General features: G+C 41.6%; 1 protein-coding gene across 1 annotated transcript in view; it reads left to right on the top strand.

The window, feature by feature from the left end:
* ZNF18 (zinc finger protein 18) overlaps positions 1-20,271 on the top strand; it is a 43,782-nt gene that overhangs the window by 10,888 nt on the left and 12,623 nt on the right. The window contains exons 5-6 of the mRNA XM_056117834.1: positions 17,183-17,267; positions 19,214-19,321. Coding sequence (XP_055973809.1) covers positions 17,183-17,267; positions 19,214-19,321 — 193 coding nt within the window. The remainder of the gene's footprint in view (positions 1-17,182; positions 17,268-19,213; positions 19,322-20,271) is intronic.

Below are 20,271 nucleotides of genomic sequence, written 5' to 3'. Positions count from 1 at the left end.
TTGCCCATTTCAGTTGTTTCATGCAGGAAGTTAAATCTAGTTTCCGTAAAACTCCACTTCACTGTATCACTGTATCACTGTATCACTGTCAATTTCGTTGATAGTTGAATTACTCGGGCGGGTGGCAGTAACGTCTCTATTCTTCTCAGCCCTGAGATTTTAGCAGCCTCTTCTTACTCTTCTTTTCCCAATGATTGGAGGCTTTCAGGGTCACGGGAATGACACCTGCTGTTATTACTGTATTTGGCATATCGAATATGCCACAGGGAGCTTTCGAGGCTCTGTTGGTGCGGGCGGGATACTCTAGATTTGGAAAGCGGCCTGGAGCGTGGCAGTGGTTGGATAGTGGAGGTCGGCTCCTGGGGCTGGGTCCCTTGTTGTGGGGAGGGCTCTCACCCGCCCCACAGCCTGGCACGCGGTTCAGTAGCAAGGTTCTGGGAGCCTCATTTTATACTCCCATCTGGGGCGAGCATCCCGAGTTCTGGAGGGTAGCCGATGAGATTATCTGGGTCCAGTAGGGTGTGGCCTGTGGGTGTGATCCCTGAGTCACTGGAGACTGGGAGAAGCAGCCAGAGGATCTCTGTTCTGGGTCCACTGAGTCCAGAGTCCAAGGTCACGAAGTTCCGCATTCTCTGGGTTCTGTGGAAAGTGGCTTGAAGCGTGGTTGGTGGTGGTTAGGCAGCCATAACAAAAAAAAATCTTATTTTTAAAATAGCTATCAGGATATACTACCACATATGAAGGTAATAATTACTTTTGTTGAGGTCTGCTAGACTATAAGATAACATTAATTTTAGGTACACAGCATGATTTGTGTATAATATTAAATGATCATCACATTGAGTTCAGTTAATATCTGTCACCCTAAATAGTTACAAAATACTTGTGTGATGAGAACTTTGAGTTCTCTCTTATAACTCTCAAATATGCAGTACAGCAGCATTGTGAACTATACCGAACAGGTTATACCTTGCACCTTCAGGACTGACTTTGTAACTTCCAGTTTATACCTTCTGGCTCTCCTTTGACCTTTTCACCTCCACACATTTCCTGTCTCTGGCAATAACCAATCTGTCCTTTGTATCTATGAACAAAAATGCAGGGATATTATGTAGATATTATGTAGAACTGCACTGTTGCACTGTCTTGTGGTTGTGCAAGGCAAACACCCTACCTGCTGTGCTATCGCTCTAGCCCACAAAGATACTATGTATGTTAATTAAAATTTTATTCCTTTGCTGTTGGATTACAATAGTATATACATTTTAGGACTTTTTATTTATACTTTAATTTGTGCCTCACTGAATTAAACATTAATTCTATTAAACATTCTTACTATTAGATTGACCCCCTCTCACCTGACTTCCCACTCCATTCTTTCTTGATCTGGTGACCATATATCTGAGTTTTCAAGGAAAGGTGCGTGGGCACGTGGGCATGTGGGGGACTTGAACAGGCAGTGGCTGAGAGCTGTTCACCTGGCCAGCCCATGCGACGGATGGATGAAGGACTGGGGGAACGGAGGATTTGGGCCCGGGCCCCAGGCTGGTCAGTAGTCGGTTTATTTCTCTCTCCTCCCTGCATAGTTCCATTTCCCCCTTAACGCACAATCATAGTTGGTTATGGTCGTAGTCCCAGTCATCATAGTTCCATCATCCCTAGTCTCCTCACAGACCTTAAAGTCCTTTCCTTCCAGTCATCGTCATCATCTAGTCCTCCTTCTAGTTCCCAAAGCCCCAAAGTCTTCAAAGTCTCGGTTCTCATAAACTAGTCCCCTCTTGCCCCTTATAGCATAGTTATAGGAATCATGAAGGGTGGGGGTGCACAAAGGTGGGGTTGAACATTGTCATAACACAAACAGAGGTAAAGCCTCTCCTTTAGGAGATTAACTCAAGGACAATATCTCATCTGAGGGGTTCAGCACTTCAGATTACTAGGAGATCTGCTCAAGAGCCGGATTCCATTAAGAGTGTGTCACTTTTCTCCTTTCCTCAGCTAGTAATCCATTTAACCAATCATAGTGAATTTACTTCTATTTCTATTTACTTCTACTTCTATTTCTAGCACTGTCATTTTGTTTGAACACAGTAAGAGATATATTAAGCTTAAAGGTTGGCTCTTCCTGGGGACATCTCACTAGATATCCCAGACTGTAGTACTCAGGCCAGGTTAGTCTTTCCTAACCCCAGCAGGGTCCTTGTTCAGTTACTTCTTTTTGGGTCATCACAAAGTTTGTTCTATGACTGTGCACTTAACTTATTATACTTGGGTGCTTAGCTTGTCTCCTTTCGACGCCAGGGTAGCTCACAGCTTGCCCTGGGTCCATCCAGTCTCTCGTTGGAACCCTGCTCTTGGAATGCCAGAAACTTAGGGTAGCTGAAGCTTAAGTCAAGTAAATACAGATGCCCAGGAGTAAATATTATTTTGGAGTCAATTAACTCCCATGTTACATAGTATAGCATGAACTGTCTTCCTGTGTCTATACAAAAAGGACATTTCTAAATAAGCCATGCAAAAGACATAAAGGAAAGAGAAAAGAAATATAGGATTATTAGTGCTTGATGGAACTGGGTGTGTCTCAGGGCACTGTTGCGGGAGTAACTCAATAAACCTAAGCTCCTTGCTGGAGGAGCAAGGACAAACCAGTGTTATCCAACATCTCCCCCTTTTCTGTTTGCAAAACACAAAACATTGAAATTTCTTCTTTTTTTAAAAAAATTTTATTGAATCACTATGAGATAGATACAAGCTTTCATGTTGGGTTGCAATCACACAGTGATCAAACACCCATCCCTCCACCAGTCCACACTCCCACCACCAATCTCTCCAGTATACCCTCCCTTCCCCACCCTCCCCCTGCTTCCATGGCAGACAGTATTCCCCATACTCTCTCTCTACTTTTGGGCATTATGATTTTGCAATACAGACACTGAGAGGTTATCATGTATGGTCCATTATCTACTTTCAGCACACATTTCTCATCCCGACCGATTCCTCCAGCCATCAATTTCTTAGTGATTCCTTCTCTACTCCAGCTGCCTTCTCCCCTCCGCTCATGAGCCAGGCTTCCAGCTATGGAACAATACTCCTGTTTCTGCTGTTCTTGGGTGTCAGTCTCATGTTATGTTCTTTTATACTCCACAAATGAGTGCAGTCCTTCTATATCTGTCCCTCCCTTTCTGACTTATTTCACTTCGCATGATACTCTCTATGTCTATCCACTTATAAGCAAATTTCATGACTTCATCTCTCCTAACAGTTGCATAGTATTCCATTGTGTAGATGTACCAAAGTTTCTTTAATGAGTCATCTGTTCTCGGGCACTTGGGTTCTTTCCAGATTTTAGCTATTTTGAACAGTGCTGTAATGAATATATAGGTACAGATGTCATTTCTACTGTGCTTTTTTGCATCCCAGTAGTGGTATTGCGAGGTCATATGGAAGCTTAATTTCTAGTTTTTGAAGGGCTGTCCATATTCTTTTCCAGAAAGGCTGGACTAGTGGGCATTCCCACCAACAGTGAAAGAGCATCCCTTTTTCCCCGCATCTATGCCAGCACTGGTTGCTTTTGTTCTTTTGGATGTGGGCCAGTCTCTGTGGTATGAGATGATATCGCATTGTGGTTTTGATTTGCATCTCCCTGATGACTAGTGATATATAGCATTTTTTCATGTGCCTTTTGGCCATTTGTATTTCTTTTTTTGAGGAAACTTCTGTTCATTTCTTCTCCCCATTTTTTGATGGAGTTGGAGGTTTTTTTCTTGCACAGTTCTACTAGTGTCTTGTGTGTCCTGGATATTAATCCCTTATCAGATGGGTATTGGGTAAATATTCTTTCCCCTTCTGTGGGCTCTTTCTGTATTTTGGTCACTGTTTCTTTTGAAGTGCAGAAGTTTCTTAATTTGATGTACTCCCATTTGTTTATGTTTGCTTCCACTTGCATGGTCAGTGGTGTTTCGTCCTTAAACATGCTTCTAGCTTCAATGTCATGGAGAGTTCTGCCTACATTTTCCTCTGTGTACCTTATGGATTCATGTCTGACATTAAAGGTAAAGGTAAAGGTAAAGGTAAAGGCCCTCCCGTTGATCGTCGATTTGCTCGAGCGGGCCCAGTAACGTCTCCATTGGAGACTTTGTTGTTACTGTGTTTGGCATATCGAATACTCTGGTAGCTTGCCAGGCTCTCCGAGAGGGGCGGAGGAATCCACTTTGATCTGACTTTTGTACCTGGCAGTAGACAGAGGTCAGAGTTTATTTTTTTTGCAGGTTTTTTCAGCAGTTTTTTCAGTTTTTTCAGCACCACTTGTTGAAGAGGCTTTCCTTGTTTCACTTCACATTTCTTGCTCCTTTGTCAAAGATTAAGTGGTCATGTATTTGGGGGTCTGTGACAGAATATTCAACTCTGTCCCATTGGTCTGCTGGTCTGTTTCTAGTCCAATACCATGCTGTTTTAATTACTACTGCTTTGTAGTACAGTTTTAAGTTGGGGAAGGTGATGCCACTCATCTTCTTTTTCCCAAGAATTGCTTTAGCTATTCGTGGGGGTTTATTACTCCATACGAATTTCAGGAGTGTTTTGTCTGTTTCTTTGAAAAATGTCTTGAGTATCCTGATAGGGACCGCATTAAATTTGTATAGTACTTTGGGCAGTATTGCCATTTTGATAATGTTAATCCTCCCTATCCACGAGCAGGGGATGTGTCTCCATTTTCTAGTGTCATCTTTTATTTCTTGAAGTAGAAAACATTGAAATTTCAACACACGCCTGAACCCAGAGCAGTGTTTTGTTATAAAATGTTCAATCATTGCTCAGCATCATGGTTGAAAGTAGCCTATACTCCTGGTGGTGAGTCATTTTGCCACATTTTGGTGAAATCATGCGTCTAGATGAGGTTTGTCTCAGTGAGTTTTGAAGAGCACCTGTTTCTGCAACAGCAGCAGTAGTGGTCCCAGCAATGAGTCTCAGGAGAGATTCAATCAGGAGTCTAACAAATCATCAGGAATGGTGGAGCAGTCTTGTGAAGAAGCTAGAGAACTTTTTCTGCAGGTCCTCTGATGACGACTCCTCCTCTGATTTCCTTGTGACTTCCAGCTGGAGTCGGTTTGGCTAGGTGGAGTTTGGGAAGTTGAGGGGTCTCTGACGCTCTGGGGGCTGAACTCAGCTCCAGATGAGAAATTCCAGGGGACCTAGAACGGTTTGTCACCTGTTAAAATATAAGCATAGGCTTTTCCACCTATGAGGAGAGTCCCTAATACATTTAAGTGGGGGAATACCTCCTTTTTTTTTTTTTCGTTTTTAACATTCTACATGTCCACTGACTGTGGAGAGGTGGGCGTAAAGCCGCAGTGTCCCCTATTAAAAAGGGGTGACCTCAGAATCAGAGGCTGCAGGGGGAGGCAGAGTGGGAATTCTAAACTCCGCTTGCCATTGCTCAAGTAAATCTTGTCCCCGTATGTTCAGAGGCATTGGGTGCTATGTAGGGCTGGACAGTGGCTGTAACGCCCTCGGGGCCAATACGTTTGAACTGTCTGGCACTCTGCCAGACAGAGGAAGAAGGCATCATGCCAACTCCATGCAGACTGTAGGGTACTGCCTGCATGACCCAGTTACGGGGCCAGTATTGGGTAGAGATGATAGAGGCGTTAGCTCCGAGTCACTCATTCCCTTACATTTCTTTCCATGGATCTCAAGAGTCACAGGTGGGCTGTTGCCCTCCCTAATAGGGGGTGACATAGGCTATCAAAGGATTTAGTGCTGCTGAAACCTCCCATCCTAGGGAGTGCATTGACTGTGCATAACAAAAGGAAGTAAGAGAAGGTGAGCAATGTGCTCTCCCTTATCAAATGTCTGAACAGTTGGCACTATAATAACTATTTCACTGATATAATCAGAATCAGTGACCCCAGTATGAACAGTAATTCCCTTAATAGTCAGACTGCTTCTCCCTAAGAGTAGGCCCACAGTGCCCCATGGAATTGGTCACTTGACACCAGAATTTAATCTGTAGGGACACTGGGAAGGAGTTATAGTAACTGTGTCAGGGCGGGGAATATCCAAGGCTGTGCTCCCTGCCTTGGCTGGCTGCAGCGAATCTACTGACTGGTGCTCCGGAACACCATATTGGGAAGAAGGGCTGCAGTCCGGAGTGTCCCCTGGCATAAAGGGGCCTGAGATTGACCCCTGTGTTGGCTTCCTGAGATTGGGTTACCCATAACACCAAATCTGGCACAGCAGTCTCTGGCCCAGTGGTTCCCCCCTTACACTGGGGCCAGGGTCTGGGTGGTCCTTTTGAAGAAGCAGGACGTTCCCTGCAATCCTTTCAAAAGTGAGGAAATTTCCCACAATTGAAACATTTTTTCTGAGCTTGTCTCTATATTGCATAGGTCTCAACAGCCTTCATCTGCACCTGATGTTTAACAGAACCAACATTCTGACACACCCTCAAGTACCCCATTATGTCCTCTTTTTCCTTAACAGGGTGCAGAATAGCCTGAAAAGCCATGTTAGCATTTTCTTTTCAGCGTTTTCTTTTTTTTTTTCTTTTTGGGTCACACCGGTGATGCACAGCGATTACTCCTGGCTTTGCACTCAGGAGTTAATCCTGGTGGTGCTTGGGGGACCACATGGGATGCTGGGAATCAAACCCAGGTCGGCTGCACTCAAACACCCTACCTGCTGTGCTATTGCTCCATCCCCCTCACTAGCATTTTCAAAAGCCAGTTGTTTTCCACAGATTTTGCTGAGTCACTTTACACTTAACCTGCCTATCAGTTATATTCATCAACCTTCCCATAAAGTCTGCATATGGTTCTGAGGCCCTCTGAACATTTTTTGTATAGCTTCCCTTAAATTTAGCATCTGCATCAGTCTCTTCCCAAGCACACAGGGCTGCCTCACGGACATGAGCAAAAACAGCACGAGGCAAGGTGACTTGCCTTTCTGGGTTGTGCCATTTCCCTGCACATATTAACATCTCATAAATCAATTTAATCCCTGAAAATTTTCATCCAGCATGACCTAAATCATGAAGTTTTGCCTTAGCCTCATCACTGAAGCACATCCTTCATTGCATGTACTGAGAAGGCTTAAGCACATTTTAGTGATCACATGAAAATCTTGGGGTACCCAACAGGCACTTTTACACCATCTTATAGGGTATTCCTTACAGTACAGAGATGTTGGTTTGTACGGGGCACAGGCCTTTTTGAAGTGGCTGAGTGAATTCATTCTTTTTTTTTTTTCTTAAATTTTTATTAGTGAAACACCATGAGGTACAGTTGTAGACTTACAGATTTTTGTGCTTGGGTTTCAGTTATACAATGATCGAATACCCATCCCTCCACCAGTGCCCATTCTCCACCACCACCAATCCCAGTATCCCTCCCGCCCCCCTTCTCCCCATCCTACTGTGGCAGGGCATTCCCTTTTGTTATCTCTTTCCTTTTGAGTGCTGTGGTTTGCAAAAGAGATATTGAGTGGCAATCTTGTTCGGACTATAGTCTCATCATGCATTTCCCATCCTGAGAGGAACCTCCCAACACCCTTTATTTGGTGCTCCCTTCTCTATCTGAGCTGCCTTTTCCCCTAGCGTGTGCGGCTGTCCTCAGAGCCATGGAGTAATCCTCCTGGTACTTATCTCAGCTATTCTTGGGTGTTAGTCTCCTATTTTGTTACTTTATGTTCCCCAGATGAATGCAATCTTTCTATGTCTATCCTCCTCTTTCTGACTCATTAATGAATCCATTCTTAAGCCTTGATAGCTGGAGGCTTCTTCTCCTGCAGCTGGACTGGGCAATTGGGAGCACGTCTGGAGGCCAGTTGGCTGGAAAGCGGGAAGCCTTCTCTACCGAGCCATTCTCGGACTCAGAATCTGAGGAAGTGGCAGCAGACTCATAATCCGCATCACTTTCATCTGAGCACTGGAAGTGGAGTCATATAGAAGGGCAGGAGGATCTCTCTATAGGGAACATTAATTCAACAGCATCAGAAATATTTTTCCTTTGAGAGCATGTTTCTACTGGAAACATGCTGCGTCTCTTTTGGGACTAGGTATGGTAGGAGCTGAGGGGTTAATATTCCCTAATATCCTCTTCTTCCTCAACTGTACTTGTTAATTCTATATAAATTAACAACCTCCCATATAACCCAGAATTCCATGGGGATTTTAGTCCCTTTTTTTATATTCCAGGTAGACACTTTTCTTAACTTCTTTCCAACTCTTTGTCTCTAGAGTCCCTTCATCTGGGAACCATGGGTTTATTTCATAAACTACTTTAACGCAGGCCTGGAGTTGGTCTCTGGAAATAGTCTTCCGGGTCCCCCGTTCTGTGGGAGAGATGCTGAATCAAGTTCATAAATGTCTCGGCCCATTTAGTCTGGCACGAGATACACTGGAAAAGCCTGGGGAGGCCCAGAATCTGTCCCATCTCGGGGGGGGGGGTATGGCTAGGATTCTTCCCAGAACCCTAAAAAATCTATCTCTCTATCCTCTGAGAGGGGGGATGCAGCTAGTACTTTTAAGTCCCCAGTAACCCGAAAATTTGTTCTCCCACTCGCCTCCCACCATATAGTCCTTACTTTAGAATATGATATTTGGGAATACTATTTTGAAAGGGATAGTCTTTTAAATTTCTTTTCCTCCTAGTTCATTATTCAGTTACAGGAATGCCACCAATATTTTTGTGTTAATTTTGTAACCTGCTAACTTACTGTCTTGATTTATTGTTTCCAGGAGATTTTTTTGTTGAGTCTTTAAGGTTTTCAGTGTATAGTATCCTGCTAATTGTGATGCTTTGACTCCTTCATTTTCAATTTGGATCCCTTTGGTACCTTCTACTTGTTTGATTACTGCAGTGAGGACTTCCAAAAACATGTTGAGTAGAAGTAGTGACAGTGGACAGCCTTGTCTTCTGCCTGATCTCAGTGAAAAAATTTTCAATTTTTCACAGTTGAGTATGATACTGGCTGTAGGGTTCTATATGGCCATTGAGATATGAAGAACTTTTTTTTTTTTTTGGCTTTTTGGGTCACACTGGTGATGCTCAGGGCTTAGTCCTGGCTTTGCATTCAGGAATCACTCCTGGCGGCACTCGGTCGACCGTATGGGATGCCGGGGTCCGAACCTGGGTTGACCGTGTGCAAGGCAAAAATCCTGCCAGCTGTACTATTGCTCCGGCCCCAAGATATGAAGAACTTTTATTTTTAAAGATTTCACATGTAAGTGGGATTATATAGTATTTGCATTTTGTTTGACATTTCAGTGCTCTCCAGCTCTGTTCTGCTGCAGTAGCAAGATTTTCTTATTTTTTTATGGTTAAATAATACTCATTTAGAGGCTAGGGCCATAGCGGGTAGAGTGTTTGCACGTGGCCGACCCAGGTTTGTTTCCCAGCATCCCATATGGTCCCTTGAGCACCGCCAGGAGTAATTCCTGAGTGCACGAGCCAGCAGTAACCCTGTGCATCACCGGGTGTGACCCAAAAAGCAAAAAAAAAAACAAAAACAAAAACAAAAAAAAACCACAACCCCATATATTGTGTGAATATCAATATCAGTGATAGTTATCTCAGTTCCTTTATTCATCTATTACATATAGGTTGCTTTCACATCATGGCTATTTTAAATTATGCTTTAGTGAACATGGACTTTTATATGACTTGTTTAGCGTTTTTATTTTCTTTAAATGAATACCCAAAATTGTTCCATCATGTGTTTTTTTTGTTTGTTTTTAGAAATTATTTATCTATTTTTTTTTTAGAAATCTCCATACTCTTTTTCCATCATGGTTACACCAGTTTCCATTCCCAACAATAGAACACCAGGGTTCCTTTTTTCCACATCCTTGCCAGCGCTTTGTATTTCTCTTATATTTCTTGCTTGCTCTCTCTCTCTTTCTAAAATAGCTATTCGATTGTGAGGTGAAATCTTTTTGTGTTTTTGATCTGTATTTCCCTAATGATTAATGATGTTGTGTATTTTGTATACATGTAGGCAAGTTGTGTGTTTTATTTGGTAACAGGTCTATTTATGCCACTTTTTAAATTAAAATGCTTAAAATTTTTTGGTATTGAGTTCTAACAGTTCTTTATATGTTTTGTTTGTGATTTTTGTTTTTTGAGGGGATGCTCTTTGAAGTACTGAGGTGCCAGGGACCCCTCCTGGTGGTTCCTGGCTCATCTGGTTGGTGGTTCATAGCATGCACGGGCCCAAGTGTGTGGTGCCAGGCATCACCTGGGTCACGCTGGTGGTACTCAGGAGCTTCCAAGGCACATTGGTGATGCTTAGGGTCCATGTGATGTTGGGTATTGATCTGAGTCAGATTTATATACGTGCCTTAACCCCTGTGTTTTCTCTCTGGCTCCTCATTATATATTTTGGGTATGAATCCTTTGTCGTTTATATGTTGTAAAAATATTTTCTATTTAGTAGGTTGCTTTTTTCATTCTGTTAGTGGTTTCCTTTGCTTTATAGAAGACCTTATTTTGATGTAGTCCCACTGAATTTTTCTTTGTTTACTTTTGCTTTTGCTGTGAAATCCAAAAACATTATTGCGAAGACCTTGTCAAGGAGCCTAGCACCAAATATTTCTTCTAGGATTTTTATGGTTTCAGTCTTATATTCAAGACTTTAATCCAATTCCAGTTTATTTTTATGTATGATTTAAAATACTAGTCCAATTCTTTTGCCTGTGGTTCGGTTTCCTTAGCTTCAGACAGACTTGTTTCTTGATTATGTAGTTAACTACACTAAAAATTTACCTTTGGTAAAAATAAAGTTTTTCAATAACTTACAAAGTTTCAGCACTCCACGCCAGGCTGTGGGGCAGGTGAGAGCCTTCCCCACCCCAAGGGACCCAGCCCAGCAGCCGACCTCCACTGCCTAACCACTGCCATGCTCCAGGCTGCTTGCGTGACACATTATAAGATGCTTCCTACCCATTTATGCCTCTCAGAGATCCCAGCAAGCTACTGAGAGTATCTTGCTCTCATAGGCAGAGCCTGGCAATCTCCCCATGGCATATTTGACATGCCAAACACAGTAACCACAATAGGTCTCATTCCCCTGACCCTGAAAGAGCCTCCAATCGTTGGGAAAAGATGAGTAAGAAGAGACTGCTAAAATCTTAGTGCTGGGATGAATAGAGGCATCACTGGCGCCTGCTTGAGTAATTCGAGGACCAACGGGATGACAGAGATACAGTGATATATATGGGTTGGAGTGAAAGCACAGCGGGTAGGGTGTTTGCCTTGCACGCGGCTGACCCAGCAGACCCAAACAAGGTTTGATTTCTCCGCCCCTCTCAGAGAGTCCGGCAAGCTACCAAGAGTATCTCGCCCACATGGCAAAGCCTGGCAAGCTCCCGGTGATGTATTCGATATGCCAAACACAGTAACAACAGGTCTCACAATGGAGACATTACTGGGCCCGGAGCAAATCCATGAACAGTGGGAGGACAGAGCTACAGTGCAGTGCTACAAACTTTCATCAAAACATTGTCTCAAATCTCTTCTACTCAATATTCTCTTGTGAGATCCTCTGAAGAAAAGGTGAGGATAGGAAGTTATTTAGTTATTTGGTGGTATTCATTATGGTGCTAAAGATCATGTCTGAACTTTAGCTTTCCAAGATCAAAGATTTAGAAATCAAAATACCAACTTTACAGTTTAATCTCGGGGAGAGGAATGGGGAGAAATTCATGTTTTTAATAATACAAGGGAATACTTAACGTTTAAGGGCACTCAGAATCAAAATTGTTAGGTGGAGGATTACTCAGTGTCAAAAAAGGTGTAGGTATTTGAAACATATCAAGCATTTTTGAAGAATTATTATTGTTTCTGTAGTGAGTTTGTACAATTTATTGCAGTATTTACATTGGAAGGTTATCTGTTATTTACTAATGTATTTTAGCTTATAAAAGTTGAATATTAACTCACATAGCCACATTAAATATGACCTATTTACAATTTAAAGTTAAAGAATTAAATGCTTATTAGCATCATTATTTATTATTGACAGCTTCACATATCTGTATGTGTTTGTATGTACTCACATAATTACTGTTTTCAACTTTGGAAAACAAATACAGTACAGTTGTACAAATCACTTGTGGCAATGTCGCAAAAACACACATGATGGTGCTATTTACACACAAAATCTAGATTTTTTTCATCAAGTCTTATACTTTCTTTTATTATAGGAAGATAGACTTTTAAAAATTCTCATTAAAATGAGATGGCGTTCTAGGTAACTGTAAGTGGTATCTTGCTTATAAAATAGAGAGTTTCATTTAAGTATTTTCACCTTCTTGGCTGTTCTTCGAGTAAAGTTGTGGCTTTTCGCTGGAGCTGTATATTGTTTGGATACTCCTGGGGCATTCTTTTTTGCATTTTTTTTTTTTTTTAGTGTAGCAAGCTATTTATTCAGCCATTGATAAAGCTGGTTGAATTGGGCGTGAACTGCACATTATTTTTTTTTATTTCTAAATTTTTTTAATTGAATATCCATGAGATAGACCATTCAAAAACTGTTTATAATTGAGTTTCAGCCATACAATGATCCAGACCCATCCCTCCACCAGTGTACATCTACCAATGCCAATATCCCCTGTTTTCTTAACACCATCCTCCAACACCCAACCCCACCATCCTCAGCCTCCCTCTATGGGAGGCACTTTTCTTCTTGCTCTCTCTCTCCAATTCCTTTTGTGCATTATGGTTTGCAACACAGGTACTAATTGGTCATCGTGTTTGTTCAGGGCATTCAGTATTTTTATTGGGGTGGTAAGGCTGGAGTAGCTTTTCAATTGGGCGGTCACTTTGGGATGTGGATGTGACTGCCGAGGCTTCTGGAAGTACAGGGAGGTGGGGGGAGTTAGACCATCCTGACCCTGAGAAAGCCTGGAGATTTCAGTCACAAAATTCACGTACCCAAATTTTAGCAGATTCTATCTTGGTGAGGTCATTCTGAGACGGTTGAGTCAGACCTGGGGTATGGTGGTGATTTTGGATTGTGGAAGCAAGAGGCTGCCGGGGGCTTTGCTTGGGTGGTCCCAAGGCCAACTCGCCCCCCTCTGATTTATCCTGGTTTGTTCAGCCATGTGCGGGTCCGAGATTAACTGCGACTTTTGATTTCTTTCTAGATTTATTTATAGGTCTCTGAAATAAGGCCAACAAATGAGCTTGTATAGCTGAGCCGGAGGTGATTTGTGAGCATGGCTCCCACATACCTATCTTTTGACCATTTAAATTCTTGATAAACTTTGTTGGGGTCTGGCCAAGGACACAGTGGCAATTTTGGGATATCAGGAAGCCTGAAGGCACCATCAGGTTGCTTATGCACTCGCCCCACGGGTATGGGTTGACCTTCTGGCTCCACCATAGCCCCTCATTTTTGGAATTTGAAAGATCTGATAGCAGCTCTTGGGGATTCTGGTGGCTGTATTCTTATTTGACTTGTACTGTTAAATTTTGCCCCTGAAACAGGCAGACCTAGAAGCCATTTACGGTTTTCTCTGCCAACTTCTAGGAAAGGATCTATGTATTCTGACCAGGAAGACTGAGCACCTGTGTACATTCCAGCAATATGTGATCAGGCTTATTCTTTTTAAGAGGTTTTAAAGGCAACTTCACTCACAGAAGACTTACAAAATAAGCTAACAATTCAAACTTTGAAAATAAATTACATTGAAATTTAATGTAGGTATAATTTGGTCGTTAAAATGTAGATAAGTATATATTTTGTTAAAGCTGGACCATTTGGGAGCTGAAGCAGTGGTATAGCATGTCGGGGACACGTTTTGCACATGGCTGACTCAGGTTCAACCTCGGGTACCACATAGGGTCCCTTGAGCCTAATGGGAGCTAAGCCTGAGCACCACCAGGTGTGGTCCAAAAACCCAAAACAGACAAATCTGGGCCAATTTAAAATGATCTCTGCAACAGAGTGTATAATTTTCTTCATGATTTTTAAAAATTTTTTTTTAAATTTATTTTTTAATAGTGAGGCACCATGAGGTACAGTTGTAGACTTACACATTTTTGTGCTTGGGTTTCGATTATACAATGATCAAACACCCATCCCTCCACCAGTGCGCATTTCCCACCACCACGGATCCCAGCATCCCCTCCCCCCCCAGCCCCCATCCCACCCTGCCTCTGTGGCAGGGCATTTCCCTCTCTCTCCTTTTGAGTGCCATGGTCTGCAAAAGAGGCATTGAGTGGCAATCATGCTTGGTCGACAGTCTACCCTCAGCATGCTCTCCCATCGTGGGCTGATCCTCCCAACACCCTTTATTTGGTGTTCCCTTCTCTTTCTGAGCTCCCCCTTCCCCCAGAAACATCATGAGTGGTGGCTTTCCTGAGTGGTCTGTATTTAGTTTGAGGAGTTTAAATGAAACTGCTGTCAGTCCACCAACACTAACTGCATTTGTGCACCCCTAGTTTTCAGTACTGTTTGTAAGTAGGACATGGCTTTCCTATGTGACTTTGCCTGCCTTTGTGACAAGGCCTAACTTGCTCACATTCACTTCAGTCACAGTGATTTTGATGATTGCATCAAATAAAGTTGTGTGTAGTGGAGACCATGGAGTTTTTACTGCAGCAAGTATTGGCAGCATCAGGTGGCTTTTAGTTCAACGTGTGTTACAGCCTGCTTTTTCAAATTATAAACCCATGCCTCATGATGCCTCCTCTTTAGGTTTCCCCCTCCCCCCTGTATAAAGCCATTGCCAGAATAACAGCCTTTAATAATGATCCTTTTCCATGCTTTCTTCTTTCTCCTTACCTTTTCAGCAACTTTTAATACTTCATTTCTCTGTGGGTACTAACATTGGGGCAGAGAGGAATTTCCCATCTTTCCTGCTTTTTTTTTCCCCCATTTTTGTTTGATTGCTGTTGGCTTAAGTACTGTAGCTTGGCATTCCTCCTCTCTGGACTCCCTGTGGGATCTCTTCATCATTCTTTTGTTTGGTGTTTCTCTTTTCATGTATCTTGATAGTCCTTCTCACTTGTATCTTCTTAGAAGGTGCTATTTGCAGGGGCTTAACTTTCAGACCAGTCATCACTTTTTTTTTCTTGCCTTCTTAAAACCTTCACACTTTCCTTTTCATTTTTTTATGGTAATTACAAACAATATCTGTAGTACTTAAGATGTGGCTCATTTTTGTGTCCTGTAACTCAATATATTAATTTTTGTGGCAGCTGCTGGTAGAAGCTGCTCTGGGCATTAGGAATCTTATGATTTTTAGGACTCAGAGACATAGAAATGGGTCGTATCTATGTAGCTGTGACCAGAAAGACAAATACTTATATGTATACTTTGGGGCCCACACCTGGCCATGCTTAGGGTTACTCCTGGCTCTGTGCTCAGGATACCTTGTGTGGTGTCAGTGTCTGAGTTGGGGTGGAGGGTGAAGGCTAGAGCCTTAATCCTTGGACTGTCTTTCCAGCCCCTAATGAATGATTTTGAAGTGACTTTTTCTTTCTTTACAGACATTGATATTCCTTTTTTTTTTTTGACCTTGATGTTCTGTGGGCAGAATGGACTTAGGGCAAAGAATGGTTCTGTACAGAGTGTACTGTGTATCAAAGGAAGTGGTTTTCATTATTCTCCATTTTCTGTTCTTTATGGCTTGATTATTTGTGACAGTATATATGACCTCAACTTTAGGGTTCCTGAAAATATACAGAATACTTTCTCTCTGTAAACCCATGGGGTAAGCCTAAAAGACTGAGTGTCATATCACTACATATTAAAGGAATATGTATTTTGTGGTGTCAAGGGTTGAACTTGGGCCCTCTACATGCAAGGTGTGTCCTTTAGCTTTGAACCTCATCTCTGAAACTGCGGTAACATTATGTGTACCATTTACTGAAGACTCCTCTGCAAAGGACTTGATTCTATTCACATAGTACATACTGAGTGTCTGCTATGTCCGGGGTTCAGGGACTTAGAGACTATAAGAGTACAATAGAATCCTTTGTTCATGTCACTTCCAAGCTAGTAGAGACAGCTGTTAATAAAACATTTATGTGTATACATTCATACTAGTTTTACTGAAGTGTGATGAGTGCTATAAATGGGAAAGTATAGAGTGCTATAAAAACATATCCCTGTCACTGTCACTGTCCTCCAATCATTTAAATGATTTAAATCTCACCCTTAAATATGGATTCAATTTGCTCGAGCGGGCCCAGTAATGTCTCCATTGTGACACTTGTTACTGTGTTTGGCATATTGAATACGTCACGGGTAGCTTGCCAGGCTTTGCCGTGTGGGCAAGAAACTATTATTCCTCCCAACAGTTGTTTGAGTTCAGTACTATCGTTAGTGGAGACTGAGGCTCAAGGAATGTTGGATAGATCGCTAAAGATCAGAGAGCTTGGAAATGACAGAGCTGAGACTTGAAACCCAGTAAGTCTGACTGAATGTGCTGTTAGTACTGTTATAGCTACTCTGAGCATTTATGGACATTGACTCTAATTAGATAGCATTCTTATTTCCTAGTCTACAATTTCATAGAATCTGGAGGGGGAAATTTTGAGGATAATTAAGGAGCCTGTAGGGTACTGGGAGGAAAATGGTTGAACTCTACTTCAGAACTATTGGGAGGTTCTGAGTTTGTTGGCAGCAGCTGGGCTCCGAATCCACTAATCCATATTTAAGGGTGAGATTTAAATCATTTGACTTCATTGTTCTTCCAACCTCTGTGCTAATTGTCATGTTTCTGAAACGTTACCTTTTAATTTCTTTGGTTTTCTTCTTGAGTCTTGAGATTTTAATTAAATACTTGAAATATCAAACATTCTTCAAAGACCTCAACTAGAAGTACAGAAAGACTTAAGGAAAAAGATAGTGCAGAAAAAGCTTCTGTCTTTCTGTCTTCTCTATGTTCTCCACTCTTAGATAGATGCACCTTAAAAAAAAAAAAATCCAGAACTCAAAAACTGTTTTCCAGTTAGGATAAAAAATAGTGCTATTAATAATTATAAAATTTTTCCTTTGCCTTTTTCCTTGATCCACCTCTTATTATCTGAAGATCTTATTATCATCATCATAATAATAATAATAATAATAATAGTAATAATCTTATTATCATCTGAAGACCTAAGGCGTATTCTCTTCTGCTTTCTTATTGGCAGGGCTCATAAACCTTCACTGAATTTTGGCATTGTCTGTTTTTCAGGAACAGTGGAGGAACCTGGACTCCACTCAGAAGGAGCAGTACTGGGACCTCATGCTGGAGACCTATGGGAAAATGGTCTCAGGAGGTGAGGATGTATATCATCACGACGAAAGGAGACTGAAAGACATTTTCATCTCTGTAACTTAAAAATAGCATTTCTAAATGTAGACCTCAGAGGAATCTTCAACAATACCATGTCATTGGTTAAAACTACAGAATGGAAACTAAACAAATGGGACAACATCAGACTTAAAAGTTTCTGTGTGGCAAAAGAAACATGAGGTAAAACTGGAGGACAGTTAAGTGAGTGGGAGGAAATATTTGCACTCAACACATCAGATAAAGGATTGATATCCAGGATCTGTAAAGTACTTACAAAGATCAACACCTCCCGCCCCCCTCCCCCCCCAATATCCCCATCAAAAATTGGGCAGAAGAAATGAATAGGCACTTCTCTGAGGAAGACCAAGGGATGGCCAACAGGCACATAAAAAATGCTCATCATCACTTTTTATTAGGGAAATCCAAATCAAGGCAACAATGAGATATTATTTCACACCAGCGAGAGTGAAACAGGTATAAAATACTGGCAGTAATCTCTGTTGGTGGGGATGTGGTGAAATAGAAACCCTCATTCATTGCTGGTGGGAATATCTGGTCCAACCCCTATGGAAAACAATATGGAGTTTACTCAGTAAACTAAGAATTGAGCTCCTTTATGACCCAGGACAGAAAAACGTTTATTCAAAAGAACATGTGCACACCATGAGTCATTGCAGCACTTAGTATAATAGCTAAGATTTGGAATCAGCCTAGATGTCCAATGACACATAAATGAATCATGAGATGTGTTATATACACAGTGGAATACTACACAGCTGTTAAAAACAATGAAATCATGCAATTTGCTGCAACATGGAGGAAGCTGGAAGGCATGTTAAATGAAGGCAGAAGAAGGATAAGCAGAGGATGATGTGTGGGATTCATATCCTATCACAGCACTCATATGTGTGATTTAGAATAACTGAATGAAGTAAAGCAGTGTTTTAAAGGAGGGTGCCCAGATCAATCTTGAGTAGAGGGAGGAGAAGGAAAAGAGGAATGGAACGAAGGAAGAAGAGACAGATACGAAGCAACAGGGGCCAGGGCAGGGGCCAGGTACCAAGGTGGTGTTAAGGGATGATAGAGCCACATATCCAAACCACAGAGTCAACAACTGAAATCAAGAGACCCAAACTTGAACAACCAAACTTAGAAAGGTGCCTATCAAGAGGGCAGACTGGGGTGGGGGTGGGCATATAGGAGGGAACTTGGGAACGTTGGTAGAAGGACGCTGACACTGGTGGTGGGATCAGCGCTGCAATATTGTATGTCTAAAACTCAATGGTGAATAACTTTGTAAATCACAGCATGTTAATAAAAATGTGGAAAAGAAAAAAAAGAAATAGCTTTAACATTTGAAATTGTCTGGATACAAGAGCTATTAGAGTAAAACTTCCTTGTATTGAAACTTCCTTGTACAGAAGCATTAGTTCCAAGAACTATTATGCTTATGTAACTTTTAGTAATTTAGGAAATATATCATGCTGTTCACATTTTGAAGATGATTAAAGTGAGTGTCAAATAAGTTATTTGCTCTCCATGACATAGTTTGTAAAGTGTTGACTTGGAATGGAAATCAGTTGTGACTGGCTAAGTCCCTGTTCTCTGAGTCTGTGCTCTTTTCTGATAAAGCGTACTGTTTCAGCTCATGGTTGTTGGGATCTCATTCCCAGCCTGCCCAGGGTTGGATCAGATAGTCTGATTCACTTGCCAAGATTCTGTTCATGACCTTTTACTGTTGAGTCTTGTCATCATTTGGGTACTAGTGAGTGCTCAGAAGTCCACGTGTCCCGGTAAGTTGCATTGCCCTTGTGCTCTTGAGTCTTCACCTTGCCCTTCATGCTCGAAGCACTCCTGTGAAAGACACAGCTTAGTTGCTAAATTAATTCTCACTAATTTAGACCGATATCTCATTCCTCTTTGTGCCAGGCATTTCTGGTTCTAAGCCTGATCAAAACGACTCAGCAGAATATGGGGAAGAACTCGCTGGGCTGCACCTTCATGTCAGTGAGAAGATCGTAAGACCCCCCTGCATAGGTGAGTGATGTTGCTTTGGTGTAGTCACTCCTGATTTTAAGTCGTTAACTTGGAGGAGGTTGGAGAGATACTAGAGTTTGGCTTTTATTGCGTTGTTTATAACTAATCATGGTAGTCCAGTTTTAATACTGAGGTATTATCCCTGGTTATGAGATTTGTTATATAACATTCATATGTTATATATTTTGAGAATGGGGAAGTGAAACAACGAAGCTGTGTGGTAAAATAGTGATTACCATTTACATCTTTTCTAAAACAGCATTTATGTAAAACCTAACTTTAACCTGCCTATCTACACACATACATAACACTGCACTTTCACACACAAGATCCCAGGTGGAGATCTGAGAAAAGAGCTGAGCTCGGGACTTTGGTGCCTGTCATTATTTGTCCCAAGTGGAATCTAATTATTTTCCTTTACTAATATACCACAGAGAGTGCAAGTATCAGGTGAGACATATGATTTTAAATTTTGGATTTTGGGCCATACCCAGCAGTTTTCAGGGCTGACTCCTGGCGCTGTGTTCAGGAGTCATTCCTGAGAGTACCATATGCAGTTTGCCAGTAGAGGAGAACACAGGAGCACTTTTCCATGTGTAATACAAGTACCTTAACTCCTATGATATCTCCCCCGCCCCGTGATTTTTAATTTAAGCAATATACGTATAATACTGTTTTACTAAGGAGTTCTTTAAAAAAGTATGTTCAGTTTGGCTATTATGACCAACTAGTGGGTTATGAAATTATATGGTTTCAGTTGGCATTTAAAAAATTAATTAGTAAATAGAAAGTATTAGAACCTACATAGAAAATATCAGGTGTCAGGTTAGGTTGTATTTCCAGAATTGCGCCTCCTACCCCCTGCCAAAGATGTATGTGTTTTTCAATTTAAATGCATTTCTTGCTGTGAGTAGTATTTTTTAAAAGTTAGAAAATAATGTTTTAGGGGT

This window comes from Sorex fumeus, unplaced genomic scaffold (genome assembly GCF_029834395.1).
Source record: "Sorex fumeus unplaced genomic scaffold, SorFum_2.1 ptg000036l, whole genome shotgun sequence".
Taxonomy (NCBI): Eukaryota; Metazoa; Chordata; class Mammalia; order Eulipotyphla; family Soricidae; genus Sorex; species Sorex fumeus.
The sequence above is the reverse complement of the archived record's forward strand: the minus strand, read 5'-3'. Positions and strand labels throughout refer to the sequence as shown.